Consider the following 20,112-nt stretch of genomic DNA (forward strand, 5'->3'; position numbering starts at 1 on the left):
AAAAAGAACAACTGGTGTTTTACAGAATCACCAATAGTATTGTTTGTTAATGTGGAAAATTGCAAAATCGTTATAATGATTATTGTGTGAGTTTTTTTTTTGTGTGTGTGTTTGTGTGTGTGTCAGGAATGGAAAACAACACTCAATACATCACAACCATCACGAAGAACAATGGGAGCCCAAGCTTTGTGAATGATGATCACTGCCACATCTGTTACCGAAAGCATTGGACTCACGATGAACGAGGTGGAGTTTGAATTAAGTAACACAGTCATGGAGATAAAAATGAATGTGTTTTTACTTTGCGTTTTAAGAAAGCTGAAGTCGGTTATTCTGTGAAGGTTCCGATCTCTCTGATGGATTGTATGCGTGCATTAATACGAGGGCAGTTGTACTTCAGATGGATGAAAGTGGGACACAAAAAGTTAGAACGAAGCATGGAATTTTGAAACAGGTTTACATAAGAAATCGTTTCAATCCTTGTGAGCAGGAGTTTCTGTGTATTGACGGTGTGCCTCATAATAGGGAGATAAGCCTTCGAGAAGCAGCAAATGTAGACCCCATGGGTCATAGGCAAGGTTTTATAAAGTGCACACACACACACACACACACACACACACACACACACACACACACAGATACGCACAAAGACACGCAGTACGAAGCGAAGTACCAGCGATAGTGAGGATTATAAACAATGCCCAGCAGTGATAGTCAAATCCAATGGGCCGCGGTGCAGATTAACACCTCACCGCCACCCTCTACGTGCTCCCTTAACACCACCCTCCCTTTCCCTTTTGTCTCTATTTTTAGCTCTCCTAAACCACCTCAATCCCTCCCCCCCCCTCTAGTGTAGTTTATTTAGTATTATAGTTTATTGTATTTTTAATTTGTATATTTTCAGCCTAACGGCTGCCATACATTAATAAACCTATTATTATTATTATTATTATTATTATTATTATTATTATTATTATTATTATTATTAATTACACACATTTTGTGTGTGTGGTTAATTTACCATTTTGCAAATTGGCAGAATAGATTATTGGTGATTTTGCAAGATACCCGTTTTTTTGTGTCTTTAGTAAGTAATCAGATATTATTGGCAAATATCCGTTATTCGTGTTGTTTGCCAAGTAACCAGATATTTAAGGTAATTTTGCAAACATACCATTTTTTTTAAAAACGACAGGAAACTTTGTAACCTTACCGATTTTAGAAAAACAAACATATATGTATACATGTTCATATATATATATATATATATATATATATATATATATATATATATATATATATATATATATATATATATATATATATATATATATATATATATATATATATATATATATATATATATATATATATATATATATATATATTCTAATTACCCTGTAAACACAGAAAGTTGTGCTAAATTAAGGTGCCCCAGAACCTAATCCTCCTTAACGTCTCCAGGAGACTATATCGACAGTGTGTGTGACGACGAATCAGTATCTTCAGACCAATCTTTCTGGTGCAGGTCTGGACGGCTCACGCGCGGAAGGAAATAGTGTTGTCTGCTGGGGCGATAGGCACACCTCAGCTACTGATGGTTTCTGGTGTAGGGCCTGCTGACCACCTGCGTCACCACGGGGTAGGTGCCGCCTCACTTATGACCAGTCACCCTGGGGTAAGTGCTGCCACTCTCATGGCTAATTACCTCGCTGGTAAAGCCACCACCTTCTGGGCCAGTCTCTCTACCACACTGGTTCTGTAGTGGCTTCACAGCACGGCCGTCTGCAGGCATGACTAGCAAACTACGTCAAAAAATAGACACCAGCTTACTGTTGGTTTAAATGATAAACTATAGGTTCTATAAATTAGTTTATTATCAAGATTTCAAAACGAGCGCAATATCCAGATTATCAACTCAGTGTGAGTAGCCCTAGCTTAGTACAACACCCATTTGAATCTGGGCCGGTTTTAGATATAAGCAATAAGTAGTACATACATAATTTTCCATATGAATCTTTTAATGTATTTATTTTTCAATAATACATTTAATAATGATATTTGATTTTTTGATATGATCTAATTACCTTGTGTATATACAGAAGGGTGTTCATTACGGAATTCCCCATAACAACATACCTTAAGCCCCTTCAGAAGGTTGCAACTAAAACCAGTAGTTCCATCCAAATCGGTGTTCTCGTAGCTGCTTCATGAACATGTCCTATGCATTCCTTCTGGTTAGTTTGTCTTTGTATCACTGTTATTTACGATCACTCTTTTTCTCACGTTGCCGCTCACTGTACAGATCCCTGTGGTGGCTGATGTTCCCGGTGTGGGCCAAAACCTTCACGACCATCCCTCTATCTTCGGCATGACATGGACGGTGCGGCCAGGGTCCTCTTATAGGCTGTCCTCACTGGCTAACCCGCTCTACCTCAAGGACTATATCTTCAATGGAGAAGGTGGGTCTCTGTTATCGGTACTCTTTAATATGTGTTCACAATGACATGCTCGTAAACTCACAGGGATCATTTCAATAAATAGTAAGGTAAACGGTAAAGTCGGAGACATACACGTACACAGTGGCTGCTCGCGACCTCGGTGCTCTTTTCGGTGCAATAGGTCCTTGAGCTTGTGGTTTGTGAGAACCCACTGCTTCGTGGAACCGGGCAAGTGCAATATCCAGGTTCCCACAGTTTACCTTCCCCAAGTTTCCTCAAGTACCCATTTATCTACCAGTTCGAAAAGAAGGATGAAATAAATTGCTAGGTGGGTTGCGCGCTGAATGCTCATGCCGAGATTCGAACTCAGACCCGCAGATTCGTAGCTCGGTGTACTACACCACGGAGGAGAGGCAGCGCCTGAATGGTCAATGTGCGGGCGCGGAGTCCTGGAGGAAGTATGTAGGTTCACGTCCCTCCATCCGCTACAAACAAGTTGGCAACTTTACAGTCATCGCCAAGTGGCCTAAGACTACCCACATGCTGTCCTGAAGACCACCTATCAACCCGGACTTTAGATTCTCTCTAAACGAGGATCAAGGATGAGCTCCGGGGGCGACCATGAGCCAAGCGAAATGGGGCCATTATAAAACACTTGCCTGCTCCATAACGGGTTAGGGCTGACCACCAGGCCCTATCAAGAAAGCCTATCGGAGCAACAGGCCAAACGTAAAAAAAAAAAAAAAAAAAAAAAAAATCAGAAAAAAATTCTGGAAAATTCAGCTGAGGCAGAATAAAAAATGTAATAGAAAAGTAATGCACATTCATTAATTTGACAATGATAATTATTTTACCCATGCAAACTTTCCCCGATTAACCTTTTCCAAATATGAATACTAATTGAATGGCTCAGGTAATATGACGAACAGAAACGATAATAATTCCCCAGAGATCTTTTTTATTCTTTTTTACGTTTCGGCCTATGTCGCTGGAAGCTTTCTTGATGGGGCTGTGGCGTCCCTGTGGTTCATCCGAACCCAGAGTTCTCAGTGTCATCATTGCGCGTGCGCGGTCAACCCACCCATCCAGATTCTGCCCACATAAACATGTGATTCTCTCTCTCTCTCTCTCTCTCTCTCTCTCTCTCTCTCTTTTTTAGTTCAACCTTAGTAGCCTATCTCCGTGTTTTCACTAATCTCAAAACTATATATAAGGCGGTGGCTGAGTGGTTAGCGTGCTGGGCTCACATTCACCACGCCATAGACAACGTCGGTTCGAATCCCCACGGTGCCACCTGCGATTTTGCAGTCACCGCCGAGTGGCCTGAGACTACCCACATGCTGTCGAGAAGACCACCCATCAACCAGGACTCTAGAAGAAACTGTCCAGTCAATCAAGAATGAGTTCCGGGGGGCAGCATGAGCCAAGCATAACTGGCGCCACTATAAGAAATTTGCCTGCGCTTTGATGGGCTTGGGTCACCACAAGCTGCCTGTTCAGCAGTCCCCAAACACCTGAGACGCAAAGAAAGAAAAAACAAGAGTAAAAGGAGTGAGGAATGTAGAAAGAGGACGAGATAATATAGGATATTATAGAAGTGAAAGAGAGAATGGAAAGAGAGGTAGGACAACATAATTCCTAAATATACACAAGTAAACAAAGATAAAAAAAATAAGTAAAAGTAAAAACTAATCAAGGGTAAGTATATTGTACATAAAAAAATAGAATTCACAATTAAAAAGCACAAAAAAATAAATAAGACCGTAAATATTCAGATAATTACATCTTCTATATATCACCGTGAATAAAACGACAAAAATATAAGAAAACATTTACTAACACATGCATACTCAAGACTCCGGATTGCTTTACACTTGAAAGATTGAACGTCCCTGGCCATACAGGCATTCTCGCTCAACGAGTTCCAAAGATCGACGACATGGGGCAAGAAGCAACGCTGGAACTGACTGGTGCGGCAACGGGTCGGCTGCAGGGATAGCAAGTGCAGATTCGAGGCGAGGCTCGTATCCTTGGCCGGCGCATGCAGCCCTGAAAGCGAGCGATGCAGCGGATGGAAGGGGTTTGAACGTAACTTAAAGAGCAAGCATGCACTACTAACATCACGACGAGTCAAGTCGCCCAAGACCGATCCATCGCAGATGAAACTAACAGTACGCACAACTCTATCAAGGAGGTTGTAATGACAAGCAGCAGGTGAGAACCACTGGTGCACGAGACTCAATAAGTGGAAGATTAAAGTAACATAAGCAATTGGCAGAAATGGATGCATCATGAAAAATGCTGTAAGCCTTTCTCGTCTCTTGTCGTCTCTTCTCACTGAATGCACCTACGTTAGTTGCTGGACAAGGACAACTGGGAGTGGCATTTGAATGTATGTAGGTACTACCCCCAGCTGACAAACATCGCTGATACTCTAATTCTTGACAGGAATGAAACTAACTTATTAACAAAGAGTTTACGCACGTGGTCTAGTGGATAGCGTGTCTGGATACTAATCCGCGGGCCCGGGTTCGAATCTCGGTCCGGTCAGTAGGCGTGCAGCTCACCCAAGTGCTCATTCTCCCTTTCGAGTTGGTCGATAAATGGGTACCTGGGGAAACCTGGGGAAACCTGGGGAAGGTAAACTGTGGTAACCCGGATGTCACACTGGCCCTGTGTCCCGGGGTGATGGGCTCCCTCCCGCCACATACTCAAGGGTCAATGGGACGGAAATGAGCACCAAGGCCACGCGCAACTATAGCGTATGCCCCCAACTTTACCTTTACCTTTTACGCACGTGGGCCCGTCTCTTCAGTAACTTACCGGCTCCACTCCGGACCTGGGCAGCATGTGGGCAATCTTCCGCCACTCGGCGATTCAGTTTCATCACGTAGTAGCTGGTTCGACACGAAGTCATTCCTGCAGCCATATCCCATGGTCTTGCGAAAGCGCTTGGTATAAAAGGGATTGACACGCCTCTCCAAGCCACTATTAAGTGTCCATGTCTCACAGCCATACAGCACAAGCACAATATTCGAATGTTTGTCCGCCTGCAAAGATGTCGACAGCGCCATATACTCTTGTTGGGAGAGTCTATAACGCCGTGAGCCAGGCTAATTCGTTGAGTGACTTCCTTGCAAGACTCACCATTGTTATGTACTACACTGCCAAGGTATGTGAAACTTTTGATGATCTCGACATTCTCACCACATGCATTAAAAGACTGTGTCATTCAGCAAGCCTCCAAAGGACTGGACCTTGGTTTTGGCCCAGGAGACCTTCAGTTCTAAGGGCTTCGCCTCCTCAGAGGGCTTACTATGCAATGAGTCAAGAACCTTCTTGAGATTAACATCGGCTGCGAGCAGCCCCTGTCGAAACTCACGTCAGTGTTCCACAAAGACGCGAAGTGCTAGGATCTGGTCAGTTGTTGACTTGCCAAGCGTAAACCCTGATTGCTTAGGTCTGAAAATTTAACAAAAGAGATCGAATTCTCATTAGCATCAGATAAAAGAGCACTTAGCCCGGAATGCTGAGCAGTGTAATACCACGGTAGTTGTTCCAGTCCTGTCGGTCTCCTTTCCCTTTCCAGATAGGGACAGGCAGCCCCCTTTTCAAGTTAAGAACAATGACACCGGATTGTCATGCGACAGACAGCACCGCATGCATGAATGAAAGGTGAATTAAGAATTAATACGCCTAAGTGTCAGAGGACCAAGACTAATGGACCCTATATTAGATACATATTAAGCCAGCAGGAGGTGGAGGCAGATACCGGGCTGTAATATGGTTGTGCGGGAGGTTCACAGTAATGCTAGGGAGTCCTTCCTAGGGCCAACTAGTCCACGCTGGGGCTCTCTGTCGGAAAGGAGGAGGCGCACCAGGGCCAGATGCAAGTTCTGTCTCCAGTGGTGAGGAAGAGCTGCGAGCACATTCACTGGAGGGTCAGCTGGCTGGTGGAGACGCAGCCTGCAAGTCATGACCCTTGATTCTCACGCGCTCCCCGTACGTGTGGATATGGCTGTGGGAAAGGAAGGCGTTGCCACCATGCGTGGTGAACACATCATGGGCACCTTGGCATTGATGGGAGTGAGAGGGTTCTTCGGAGTGAGATGCGTGAAGTTATGCTAAAGGGCCTTCGGAGTGTGGACCAGAGCGAGCTAAGGGAGATCATGGGGGCTCTCTCTGACAGTAAGCTGCTGGGGGTGGATGGACTCCCGTCTGGCACCTTCTAAGTATTATGCCTTCCATCCTCTTGACTCTACCTCTTTATCAATACCTGCATCTGTCATCAATACATACCCTGTCAGGTCTTGGCTGTGCAACTAGTACTTCTACTAAAGAGCAAGGTAAAGAAACCTGTTACTCTGGTAAATACAGGCCCATTGCTATTGCGACTGCCTTGTCAAAAATGATCGAGAAGGCAGTGCTGCACTGCCCGGAACGCTATCTATACACGTTGGTCAATCAGTTAATTTACTAAAATGTGCACGGGTCTGAGATCCGCATGTGGACATTGAAGAATATCAATGAACACTACACCCCCCGAGCACCTAATACACGTGGGAACACTTGGTTATAACCGTTTATGGTTTCAAGTTACTCCAGCACCAAGTCATTCCGGCCCCAAGTCACTCCGGCCCCCCTCCCTAGCCACTCCGGCCTCCCACCCTAGTCACTCCGGCCTTCCACCCTAGTCGGCTTTATAATGGTCATTATAGTTGCTATAATAGTACCATCTCTGGAAGTCATCTGAGGTGCGGGTTAAATTGGGAGAATTTCCATTCCTGCATGTTACCATGTCACCCATAAAACAAAATGTGTTTCGTATTTACCACTCCTGAATGAACGTAAAATGCTCTGTAAAGATATAATTATTTGATAAGGCTACGTATATGTTTTAATGCTTTCTTTTTTATAAAATATGAACGATGATATTATAATTTTATAAACACTACTACACTTAGCAACGTTGCTTTACGTAGGTGCTTTTTTTGACAGCGAGGTCGGAAGTCAGGGTAGCTACAGTCGGAGCACTTATTCGTGAAACCTCCCTTTGGATGTCACAAGACAATTAAGCAGCTAAATGCCGTGATGAATTACACACACACAAAAAAGAGAGAGAGAGAGAGAGAGAGAGAGAGAGAGAGAGAGAGAGAGAGAGAGAGAGAGAGAGAGAGAGAGAGAGAGAGAGAGAGAGAGAGAGAGAGAGAGAGAGAGAGAGAGAGAGAGAGAGAGAGAGAGAGAGGTAATTAAAGAAGGCTGTGGTGGTTGCTCATTCCTTGAATTGATTGTTCATCAATTCTCTCTCTCTCTCTCTCTCTCTCGACGTCCGAATCAGACTCTTGGTTTCGAAGCAACATACTTCAGTTGAAGGTTCTGGTTCGAATGAATGTAGCCATCGAGCCCCCTGCTGCAGAGAGCACTCGTGTGGACATCAGTGATAACCTACGTAAGACCGCCTCCTGCTGTGACAGTATTGAGACTGACAGACCATCCATTCCAAATCCCATTGAAGAGGATATATTTGCTGATGACCTTATGCATAATGTCTCCTGTGTAGGTGATGAACTTCGTATCACGTATGAACTCATTGATGGTGCAACCAAGGGGAGGAACACCCTTATGGTAGACTCTTTAGGGTTTATATACAACAAAAAGGCTCTTGGGAAGAAAAAAACCCGTTCTGGAAAGTGCACTTGGAGTTGTAGCGTAAGAAGCAATTAAGGTCCTGACCTGTCCAGCAACTGTTATACAGAATGATTTAATGTTCACTCGCGGCGCACGGTCTCACGTGCGGCAACCCCAGTCTGGCGCTGCTGTGAAGGCCAAAGTTATAGCTCGTGTCAAGACTATGGCCACAGAGAAAGATAACCATTTTAGATCAACCACAGCTCTTGTGGATTGTGCCATAGCAGAAATAGAAGACAACAACACTGGTGTTAATCACCTCTACTTAACCCGCATTGCAAATCGCCTACGCCAGAAAGACAGACCTGACGAGCCTACACCATTGGATTTTGATCTGGTGGAGGGTTATATCCCGAAGGAATTTCTTCAGAAGCATATTCACTTGAAAGACGCACGCCATATGGTTTTCAGCGCCGCGACACAGCTGTCGCTATTGAAAAATGCAAAGACATGGTAGCCTACATGGACGCCACTTTTCGTCTAGTAAGGAAGCCCTTCAAATAACTCTTTGGAGTTTATGCTTTCGTAAAAGGAGATGAAGGAAACATAAAACAAGTTCCTTTGGCTTTTGTAATAAAATGGCGTGTGCTACTACCTCGGGCATCGGGGCTACAGGCTCAACGTGCCAGATTGTCGTATTCAGCCGATTATATTTCCCGACTTCCTCCGCCAAACTGTCTTCTGGGCTCCAATAACGAAACTAATTTATAGTTATCGTTAAAAGAGTTAGATCCTGATGTTTCTCGGCAATAGTTGGGCGTCGGAAACAGGTAAATACTATGCTCTGAGTACGACAATTTGGCAACGGTGGCTATACGTATTTTCATATTATTGTTCTGAATCCTGGATCGGCTACGGTGATGCTAGTTGCGCCTATTATTGTGTATTACAACAGGATTGTTATCATATCACAGGGGAGGGGGCCGGAATAGTAATTCCCCCTTTTAGCTAGCACCTCAGATGGCACTACTATAGTGACTATGATGACCCTCATGAAAGCCGACTAGGGTGGGAGGCCGGAGTGACTTGGGTGGAGAGCCGGAGTGACTAGGGAGGGGGGCCGGAGTGACTTGGTGTCGGAGTGACTTGTGGACCAGAGCGAGCTAAGGGAGATCATGGGGGCTCTCTCTGACAGTGAGGTGCTGGGGGTGGATGGACTCCCGTCTGGCACCTTCCAAGTATTATGCCTTCCATCCTCTTGACTCTACCTCTTTATCAATACCTGCATCTGTCATCAATACATACCCTGTCAGGTCTTGGCTGTGCAACTAGTACTTCTACTAAAGAGCAAGATAAAAAAAACTGTTACTCTAGTAACTACAGGCCCATTGCTATTGCGACTGCCTTGTCAAAAATGATCGAGAAGGCAGTGCTGCACTGCCCGGAACGCTATTTATACACGTTGGTCAATCAGTTAATTCACTAAAATGTGTACGGGTCTGAGATCCGCATGTGGACATTGAAGAATATCAATGAGCACTACACCCCCAGAACACCTAAAACACGTGGGAACACGTGTCAAACTCACCGTCAAAAGGGGACTGCCACTTCACTACCACTCAAGTCAGCTTGTGGATTACACAGATCATCTCAGTGTCGCCCTTCGTGACATAGGTACTGGCTGCTACTTATGTGATAGAGGCATCCACTCACTGAGTTATGCTAATGACATGAAACTCCTGGTGGATGCTCTGTAGGACCTAATTAGTGTGTAAGGTGTTGCTGCCAGGTATGATATTGTCTATAACACCCCAAAGACTGAGTGCATGGTAGGGCCAGCGGCACACTGTGAGTGTACGCTTACATTTGGGGTTAGATTCATATTCTTGGGCCATGTCACCAAAAACATTTCGACTGATGATGATGACATCAAGCAACAAACCATCAAACCCACACTCACCGGCAACACACTGCTGGGGAGGTTCTCCTTCCGCAACCAGATGGTGAAATTGGAGTTATTCAGGAGCCTATGTGTGTGATTCTACGCACATTTAGACATTGTTTATTTAGTTATCTTGTATTAATATTTGTTAATAGTATATTCTTTATTTTGTACACTTTGCACTTTTCTGTGTTTTTAGTATATGCCGCTGGGCGAAACAAAAATTAATATTATTGTTATTATCATTATTATTATTATTATTATTATTATTATTATTATTGTTATTGTTATTGTTATTATTATTATTGTTATTGTTATTATTCAAATTATTATTATTATTGTTAGTATTATTATTACTATTAATATTAATATCATTATTATTCTCTTTATCTCTCTCTTCGTCGTACAGGCAAAAGCAAGTTCAAAATTCTCCTGAAAATAACAAACGTTATCGTGTAGCAAGGCGACAAGTGGAAAGTCAGGCAAAGCGTACGTACGAAGAAAATATTGCCGCCAACTTTAAAAATCATCCGAATTCTTTCTATAATTACATAAACATTAAAAGTGGATTAGAAGTGTGATTGCACCCGTAAGTGACAGCGAGAGTAAATTAGTAACTGAGAACCAGCGCACTGTGAATTTGTTGAATAATTATTTTTCTTCGGTATTCAGTGCTGCCAGTCTTACCACCACTATCACCAACACTAGCCATGACAGTAGTGTTAATCCCGTTCATATTTAGCCCAACTTTGTGATGACTACCGATGAAGTCCTTAATGCTTTCCAATCTCTTGAAACATATAAAAGTCCAGGACCAGGCAATATACATCCTATGCTACTTTAAAGAAACACCGATTTTTAGGAGAGGAGATAAATAAATAGCGTGTAATTACGTGCCAATTAATTTAATTTCAGAAGCATGTAAGCTACTCGAGAGCCTAAGTAAATGCAAACTTATGAGTTACCTTGAAAGTCACTCAATAATCAAGGACGCACAATATTGCTACCATAACAAGAAATCCTGTTTCTCGAACTGACCTTTTATAACGACTTCTTCCCAGTTTATGACGTAACAAAATCAATGGATGTAGTCTATTTTGATTTTGAAAAGGCCTCTGATAAAATTTCACACCATAAAATACATAACAAAATAATGCAATTAAGTATAGAAGGTAAAGTAAATCAGATGATAACTAATTGGTTGAGCAACAAAAAGCAAAGAGTGATTGATGGATTTACCTCAGAGAGGACTCCTATCACTATAGTGTCCTTCAGGGCTCAGTTCTTGGCCCAGTGCTATTCATAATTTACATCAACAACTCTGATGTATTCAATAAGCTCATTACTAAATTTGCTGACGGCACAAAGATTGTTAATTCGGTCCTCTCAAACCAAGACAGACAAAGCCTCAAAGCAGATTTGAAGAGAATTTCAACTTGGTCTGATAAGTGCCAGGTTATTCTCTGTGGGAAAAAAAGGAAGGTCGATTGCAAAGTGTGTGGCGTGAAGCTCAAAAGCGTTCAGTGTGTCAAGGACCTAGGTGTCAAAATCGCGCCAAATCTCAAATTTTCGCAGCAATGCATGCACGCATCAGATAAAGCGAACACATTGCTGGGCTTAATCAATGGAAACGTCTCATTCAAGAATGAAATTTAATATTACTACTGTACAATCGTATATTCAGACCCCACTTGAAATATGTGGCACAGATGTGGTCTTCCCACCATGAAAAGGACATTGTTAAATTTGTTGTTCAACGTAGGACAACAAAGATGATCTCTTCCATGCACAATAAACCTTACAATGAAAGGCTCTCATCTGTTAATCTGTTTTCTCTTGGGAAATGATGCTTCCGAGGAAAACTGATCGAATGCTTCAAAATACTCAATGTTTTTACGAATATGGACAAATCGAAATTGTTTATGATTGATGGCAAAATTATTTAATATCAAACGAGAAATAAAGGCACATACTCAAGTGTAAAAGAATACTTTCAGACAGCACCAAAGTTTTCTTTATCAACGTTGCAGCGCGAGAATGGAATAAGCTCCCATCTTCAGAGGTTCAGTGCAACACGATTGATTAATTTAAAAACAAGCTCGGCTGCCTTTCCTTCAACTTGGCATTCGCTGAAATAGAAATGCAAAGTCTTGGTGGCATCTGATTTGATGTAAATTCACTTAGGTTTATACACAGACTATCTACTCTGGACAATAGGGTCTGTGTGGTCTGAATATTTATGTAAATATAGGTAAATATCTTTCTCCCTCCCCAATCAGCCTATATCATTCCACTGTAGAACATTGGCTTCTCCCAAACTTTTGTACTGTGTTACTAGCTTCCATTTTCAGGGGAAGATGTAAAAAAAAAAAAAAAAAAAAAAACGTTCCATATACTCTATTTCATCATACAATCTGGGGAATGACCTTCCCTTGGATAAACAGGGGGTACTCTACAACGAACGGATGTTAATACCAATTATGCTGTAAGTAACGTTTTTATTGATAAAATTAGGATGCTAGAACGAATAAGGGTGTTACACCGAACGGGAAAGAATATTGGTCACGGGAAACAATGAGCCAATGACGCGCCGGTGTCGTGTTTCTAAAAGCTTCGGGGGTTCAGCGATGCAGTTACGCATCTGCATATTTTCGCCTTTAGCAGTGAAATATTTATTTTCTTGCAGTTATTGTGCGGCATAACACTATCCTTGAAACTAAAGAGATAAAAATCATTATTCTAAGATTTAATAAAGAAAGAAAAAAATAAGTAAAAAGAATGTGAAAAATGTGTTGAAGGAAAAGTTTTGAGTACGTTACAGCTAAACCAACGATTTGATCAACAACAAAAAAGAAACAAACAAAAAGTGAAGAACTGCTCTTGCGTTGTCATATATTTTCTTTTACTAAGTTGCAGCCATCTTGGAGAACCGCAGGAAACAGCAAGAGATAAAATAATTGTGAAAATACTGATGAAATATGAGTGCTAACCCACGCGATCTATCGATAATTTATTTACTGTTGCTTCGGACGCAGTTTCGTGTCGCGCTATAACGGACTCATTTTTTCCCGAATCAGTGAACCACGCACCAAGATACAGATATTCAGGGGCACCATAATTATTCACACTTACTCCACCGCTCGTCAAAGGTCGTTTGTCAAATTCCTTCCCATAAATTGTTGTTGTATCGTCGAGTCAGTGGCAGTTTCCATAAATATCCATAGCAACACACTCGTCACCCAGCACTACCTCTGGAGGTGCCACTTCCTGCAGTGAATTTACCAGGAGTTCCATGTCAACAGTCTTGTAACAAGCACTCCTTCGTAGTTCATGCTGATCGTCTTAAAGATTTTCCCCCTTAACAGGGGGACAGGGCCTTTGGCCAAAAGGCGGCCCTGTAAGGGGGAGCGAGCGATGCAAGCTCGTTACGGGGGTGGGGATACCTCCGCCGCCGCCACAGACACGAGTAGCAGCCGTCGAGCAGCGACGGAGGCACGGGCCCCCCGGGCAGGCGCCCAGAAGCAGCCCGTAGCAGGAGCCGGGCGAGCAACTAGGCAGTCTACTACCGGCGGAAGGGCCGGCCAAGTTGCTCGCCCGACGAGGGCTGGCGTGCCACTGGGCCGACCCTTCTTCTTCTTCTTCTTAAAGATTTTCCCCCTTAATAGGGGGACGGGGCCTTTGACCGAAAGGCGGCCCTGTAAGGGGTGCGAGCGATGCAAGCTCGTTACGGTGGGGACGCCTCCGCCGCCGCCACAGACACGAGTAGCAGCCGTCGAGCAGCGACGGAGGCACGGGCCCCCCGGGCAGGCGCCCAGAAGCTGCCCGTAGCGGTACACGGGCGAACAGCCGACCAGTCGACTTGACTGCAGCGGGGGTGGGGGGGGGGGCAGAGCGAGGATGACCACGCGGGTCAACCTCGCCGCCGCAGAAGGGCCACCCAGCTGCTCGCCCACGGAGTGCTGGCGTACCACTGGGGCGGGGGCCGACCCTCGCTGTGTGCGCAATTTATACAGGGCCAGGAGAAGGACGGAGGCGGAGGGGGGAACTGCCAGAAGGGCTTATATGATTTCTTGTGTTAATACGAGGGGAGGAAACTAGCAATGCCCACTGATGTGTTACAAAGAAATTCAGTTAGTATGGTTTACAAGGCGGGTCTTTCCGGTTATACGAACTATCGACTTTTTATTTTTTTTTTGCATTTTTCCAATGTATTTTTTTACGTAGAATCCGAAAATAACATTGGTTTTTTGGAGAAATGGATAGATAAAAAGTTATTCAACTTTAAAGTTATTTATTTCCTATGCATTACTGAAGAAATGCAAACTTTTATTTTTCCTTTCTTTTATCAAATGTAAGACATACATTCTTTGATGGTTAGGTTAGGTTAGGTTAGGTTAGGTTAGGTTAGGTTAGGTTAGGTTAGGTTAGGTTAGGTTAGGTTAGGTTAGTTTAGGTTAGGTTAGGTTAGGTTAGGTTAGGTTAGGTTAGGTTAGGTTAGCTGATTTTTGACCTGAAAGAGAGGAAAAATGAAAGTTAGCATTTCTTCAGTATTACATAGGGAATAAATAACTTTAAAGTTGAATAACTTTTTACCTATTGGTTTCTCCAAAAAAAAAATTGTCATTTTAGGATTCTACGGAAAAAAATACATTGAAAAAATGTAAAAATACCCAAAAAATCGATAGTTCGTATAACCGGAAAGATCCTACAAGGATATTCGTGGCAAAATTCTATTTTGGGTTCACTACTTACGGGGGAGGTAAATTTACAAGGGATTATATGGCATCTCGGTCAATGCGCGCGCGGCTGGAAGGGGAGGAAAGAAGCTTCTAGAAGGACTAGACTACGTGACTGGGGAGAGAGCCGGGGGGGGGGGGGGGACGAGGGAGAGGTGGTTGACGCCAACCCAAGAATTTGGCGGGGAAGCGGGCGTGTCTGGCCGTGCGGCGGGTCAGGTAGTGTGTCTGGCGGAGAGTAGGGGTAACCCCGGGGAGGGGGGATGTGCCTCTGGCGTGAGAAAATTAACTGCCACTGCGGGCTTCACTTAACACTTAACACTTTATAAAGATCTGGCACTACAGTTGCATTGCATTACAATGCATGTTGCATACCACTGTATTATTTTTTCATCATATTCATTCATACACCAAAAGAAAGAAGAAAATTCGCAGAATTTTAAAAGCCAAAAATATAAAAAAATAATTTTTTTTTCAGGCCGACCATTTACAACCCCTTAAGTGTATATTTGTAATACAGACAATCATTACTTCCTACGCGTGGCTCACCATTTGTTTTCTGATCACCTATCATTACAAATTTCTCGAACTCTGCAGTATGTCAAGCGACAGCACCATAATGTGTATGGCGATGGTAAGGTGAGCCTCACCCGCCCCCCGCCCCTCGTAAGTAGACAGACTAGCTAATTTCGTGAAAACAGCGAGACAGATTTTTTTCCGTTATTCAGGCGAGGTTGGATTAGGATGTATACGTGGCGAGGCAGAGATGAATATATTAGGCTAAGCAAGGTTACCTTTAAGTCGAGACAGTGAGTGACGTGTTGGCTGCATTTCAGTTTGGCACATTGGCACTTCATGTGGGCGACGCATACATTTCAGTTTGGCGCCATAGTGAACTTCATTTGGGAACCAAGTTAAGTAAAGTAAAAGTAAAATACTAAAAACATTTACCAACTTATCTGTTTACATATTCAGCACACCCTCCCACACACGAGATGCATACTCCACACGAGGGCGGACAAGGCCCTTATATATGGACAACATCTGTGTGGAGGAAGAGAAATGGGGGAGACGATTCAGAACGCCCAACCTCGAGGAAGCTGATTTAGTAAGAGAGGAGATGTGACGTCTCCAGTTGAGATTTTGTGTTAAGGATATACCGAGGATGTTTAGTTTAGAAGAAGGTGACAGCTGAGTGTGTTCGAAGAATAGGGGAAAGGTGTTTGGAAGATTGTGTCGAGTTGAGCGGTGGAGAATTTGAGTTTTTGAGGCATTGAAAGACACCAGGTTCCTCCTACTCCAATCATAAACGATAGCAAAGTCTGAGGTTAAACGTTCTGCAGTCTCCAGTTTGGAGTCCTATAATTCCTGTTGGGAGGGTCTTCTGTTGAAAAAATGTTACCCTTTTTACGTTATACGTTTGGTAGATAGTTTGTGTCTATTTCGGGTAACACTAGTATTGTTTGATAATGGTATTCAGGCTCTCACTGTTACCTCACTGTCAGGTCCAGAGTCACCGTTGCCTGCACCACAAGTTGATAGAAGTTGGTGAGATAACAAAAGGTATTACCATAACTTGTGAACTGGGAAGTGATGTAGATATGGGTGAGCAGATTACCTTCACTTCTTCTTTCTTTCTCTCTCTCTGGTATATTTTACGTGCGTTTTAGTTTTTAACTATATTTACAATCTTAAAGTATAGTTACAGTGATGTCTCGGCTGCTTGCCTAGCCCTCTGCTTCTGCCGGCTTCTGGAAGTTGTGGTGCTCCCCGTCGGTTTTAGCTCTCGCTTCTCGCCGGAAGTTTCAAGCATCCGGTGTCCACGATGCACATTCTAGTATCACGCCACCCTCCCTCTCAAGGCCATAAACAGCTACCTTTCCAATAACATCCTGTGGCGCGATCCTGAGATGGTGTTTCGACACATACATTCATATACATAATATTATAGCCTTACATCGCTCGGCCACCTAAAAGTCGCGACTTCGCGAGCCACCATACCCCTAAGGGCATGTACCTACCCATGTTACGTTCTTTCCATTGTGTACTAGCTCAGCGTGGTCTTATAACATTTGCTTTAAAGATGATTATACAAGTCAGAGCCCGCCTAACGATACAGGGAAATGACAATGATAACAAAAATAATCATGGAAGTAACAAGAAATGGGTAACGTACATATGGGGTGAGGTAAACTGTTCTAAAGTCATGGACATGGACAGCTGATTCCTATTCCGAGAAAACAAAATAATAGCTCGAAAAGATTATTATATACATAATTCCTAGAAAAAATTGAATGGACTACACTGTCATTAGGATACATGGTAATGGAGCTAATGGGAATAGTGAAGAGATCCTTGAAAGCGCTCCGCCTTAAGTTGATCTTTCGGGACACACCACCGACACAAAAACTGTCACAAAATGGTTGTGTGAAAAGAGGTAGTGTTATCCGTAGAGTCTCCTAAGGAAGAATAATAGTTACAATGTAATAACAAGGACAAGTCTGTAGAGCCTTAGAAGCATCGTCTGGGTCAGCACCACTGCGCAAACATCAACGCAAAAAGGGAGACTGAACAAAAATAATGATAGTGATACTCCGTTTTTCAGGTCTACATAACTATAAAAGAAAATCCTCTCACAAATTTGTGAAATCACCGTTGTAACTAACCTCACTGAAATATATAAATCCAGCATTAATAATTGATTGATGTAATTCCAGCATTAATAGACATCAATTAAAAAAGAAAAATGGTCAAGCCACTAATATTCCACCTATCCCCCGATCGAAACGAACGTGGATGACGGACATCTCTGACGTCAAAAATGACTCCAGTAACGGGTAGCAGTGGTATGTCAAGCAAATGATAATGCTTGTCCGTTTACTTCCAAAGCTTACAGATATTCCCATGCTGGTTAAAGTAAAAGTTAGGGAGAAACCTCAGAAAATTAGTATTAAAAGCAAAAATAGCATCTTCTGCTCAGGTTTAGTTAAGTCTGTCTGTGCAGAAAAATGTTTGTTTCAAGGCAGAAGCAAATGAGGTTCACGGGTTAAATGTGCCTATCCCTAGGTTATGCTACATCCTCTGTAAAGACGGTTCCAAACAAACAAGAAGACTGCCTTACATCAGCAATAAAAAGAAAAGTGAGTTAGAGTGAAAAGTATAACTCAAGCACTCCCCTCTCGCATGAAAAAGCCGCAGGCAAAAGCTCTGGAACCAAACATAAGTTGTTAATTGCGAGGACGCAGGTTACAGTCGTGTGGTGGAAAGATAGACAAAGGGGCGTCAGGCTGAAGCAAAAAGCCGGTTCTGGCGGGTTCAGCTAAATTGAATCAGGGACCTCAGGCTGGGAATTAGTCTTTTTGAGACGATTACTATACACAATTTCATGTGTATTAAAAAAATTAGATCGTAAAGCATCAATTTATGTCCACCTAGTTTTCTAACTATCCAAACGTATGATAGTAGTATTTTTGCCTAAACTCACAGGTAAACGGACAACACCAAGGATTTTGAGATTATCGCTGGTGACACCACAAAGGTTTAGGTCAGAGGGTCGAAGGCTCCAGCGACCTCCAGGCGACGCGCGTTTTAAAGCCGTGTACGCGTCTCTTCTGATAACACATTAACCGCAGAGCCGCTGGCGACAGCAAAAGAAGCTTTCAAAGAACCCAATTTTACTTTAAGTGCCATAATATTTGCCTGACTGCACGCGGCCATGATATAATCAAACAAGGTACTACCGTTAGGCCAAATCGCTGTCTCTTTTACTTTCGATTCCTGGGTTTCTACCCCGGGTCGGTTTTGGGAGCGCGCTCGGCCTTTCCCGAGTGCGAACCCTTTTCGTGCCTACCTGTGCGCTGGTTCTTCCAGTTTGTCACAGAGAAACACTCGTTCGGCGCGTGACTATTAGTACCGTGGATAACACAGTATTTGCCAGTGTTGTTACCCTCTGCACGACTTTTGAGACGGACGGGGTCTTCGACTACAGATGAGCGTATAAGAGATATTTTATCTCTCGGATCTGACACGAATGAATTGTTCATGACAACCTCACTTTGGAACATGAAGTCTTTGGCCGAATAATCTGCCTCATTACCTACGAAAACCCTAACTGCCGCCGATGTCAGCGGGAGTTTGGTGACATAAGTAGCCATTGTGGGGATAGTAGTCATGCAATTACCTCGCGGTTGCTCATGCAGCTTTGAAGGAGGAAAAGAAGGCACCCTTTGATGACTGCTACTACTTGTTAGGTGACGGTTACCGTCCGTTCCCTCTACCAACTTCTGATACTCCTCGGTGATAGCTTGTAACTTCGGGTCAGGTTGCTCTGCCATTAAAAAGAGTTACTACTAAAATGTTGCATTCATGAGGAGCAATATGGTAATAGGAGTGAAAATAATTTACCGTTGTTAAAATGAATTAAAGTAATGATAATTCACCGCCAAGTGTGTGCTCACTCGCCCCCGATGCTTCTAAGTGCATGAAAAAGAAGAAAAAGTATAAGCAGTGAGTCTTGGTAACTTAAAATGATTTGTTTTTACACCTTTTCTCCACTGGAGGAGGTAGGAAGACACCTACCGAAACGGGCGCAAGCCACTCCCGGTGAGGTATATATGGGAAGTGAGGAGGGTGCTGAAGCCCTCTAAAGACCCTTCTCATGTCCTCATTAACCATTTCTCTATTGTCTCATCAACACCAGAGAGTAGTTCAGCATGCTCTTTAAAGACAGATCCTCTCTCAATCCACACTGCACTACATTCACACAACATATACACCTTTTCCTAAAATTCAAAATTCAAAATGGCGTACAACATAAATGCCTCGGAGTCCCCGCCTGGGAGGGGGGGGGGGGCACAAATTTCCCCAGGGAGGACTCCCCTTCTGGCTGCTGACTTGAGAGGTGTCTTGATAACTCCTCGAACCTCTTTTTTATCAATTTCTGCAACATTCGCGGTCTTCGTTCTAATTTTCATTCTGTGGAACACCATCTCTCCTCCTGTAAACCTCACCTTCTCTTCCTCACCGAAGCACAGGTCTCTGAGACTACTAACAGCAATCTCTACTGTTCCCTCCTACTATCTCTATCCTAAATTTCTATCCAAAGATGGATGTTGCGCCTACGTGAGCAACGACATCACTTGCTCTCGTGCCCACGACCTTGACTCTTCAGAATTTTCCACCATTTGGCTGAGACTTCATTGTCATTCTATTACTAAATACATCTGTGCTGTTTATCTCTCACCTAACTCTACTAACTATGTAAAACTCTTTGACTATTTGAACTCTAAAGTGGAGCACATCTTGATCCACTCTCCCTTCACTGAAATCTCCATCTTGGGAGATTTCAATGTTCACCACCAGCTTT

General features: G+C 43.2%; 1 protein-coding gene across 1 annotated transcript in view; it reads left to right on the top strand.

Annotated features, from left to right (window-relative positions):
* Nucleotides 1–237: 237 nt before the first annotated feature.
* Nucleotides 238–20,112, top strand: part of LOC126996278 (glucose dehydrogenase [FAD, quinone]-like) — a 46,135-nt gene continuing 26,260 nt past the window's right edge. The window contains exons 1-3 of the mRNA XM_050856655.1: nt 238–291; nt 1,529–1,642; nt 2,306–2,462. Coding sequence (XP_050712612.1) covers nt 238–291; nt 1,529–1,642; nt 2,306–2,462 — 325 coding nt within the window. The remainder of the gene's footprint in view (nt 292–1,528; nt 1,643–2,305; nt 2,463–20,112) is intronic.

Source organism: Eriocheir sinensis, chromosome 9 (genome assembly GCF_024679095.1).
Source record: "Eriocheir sinensis breed Jianghai 21 chromosome 9, ASM2467909v1, whole genome shotgun sequence".
NCBI lineage: Eukaryota > Metazoa > Arthropoda > Malacostraca > Decapoda > Varunidae > Eriocheir > Eriocheir sinensis.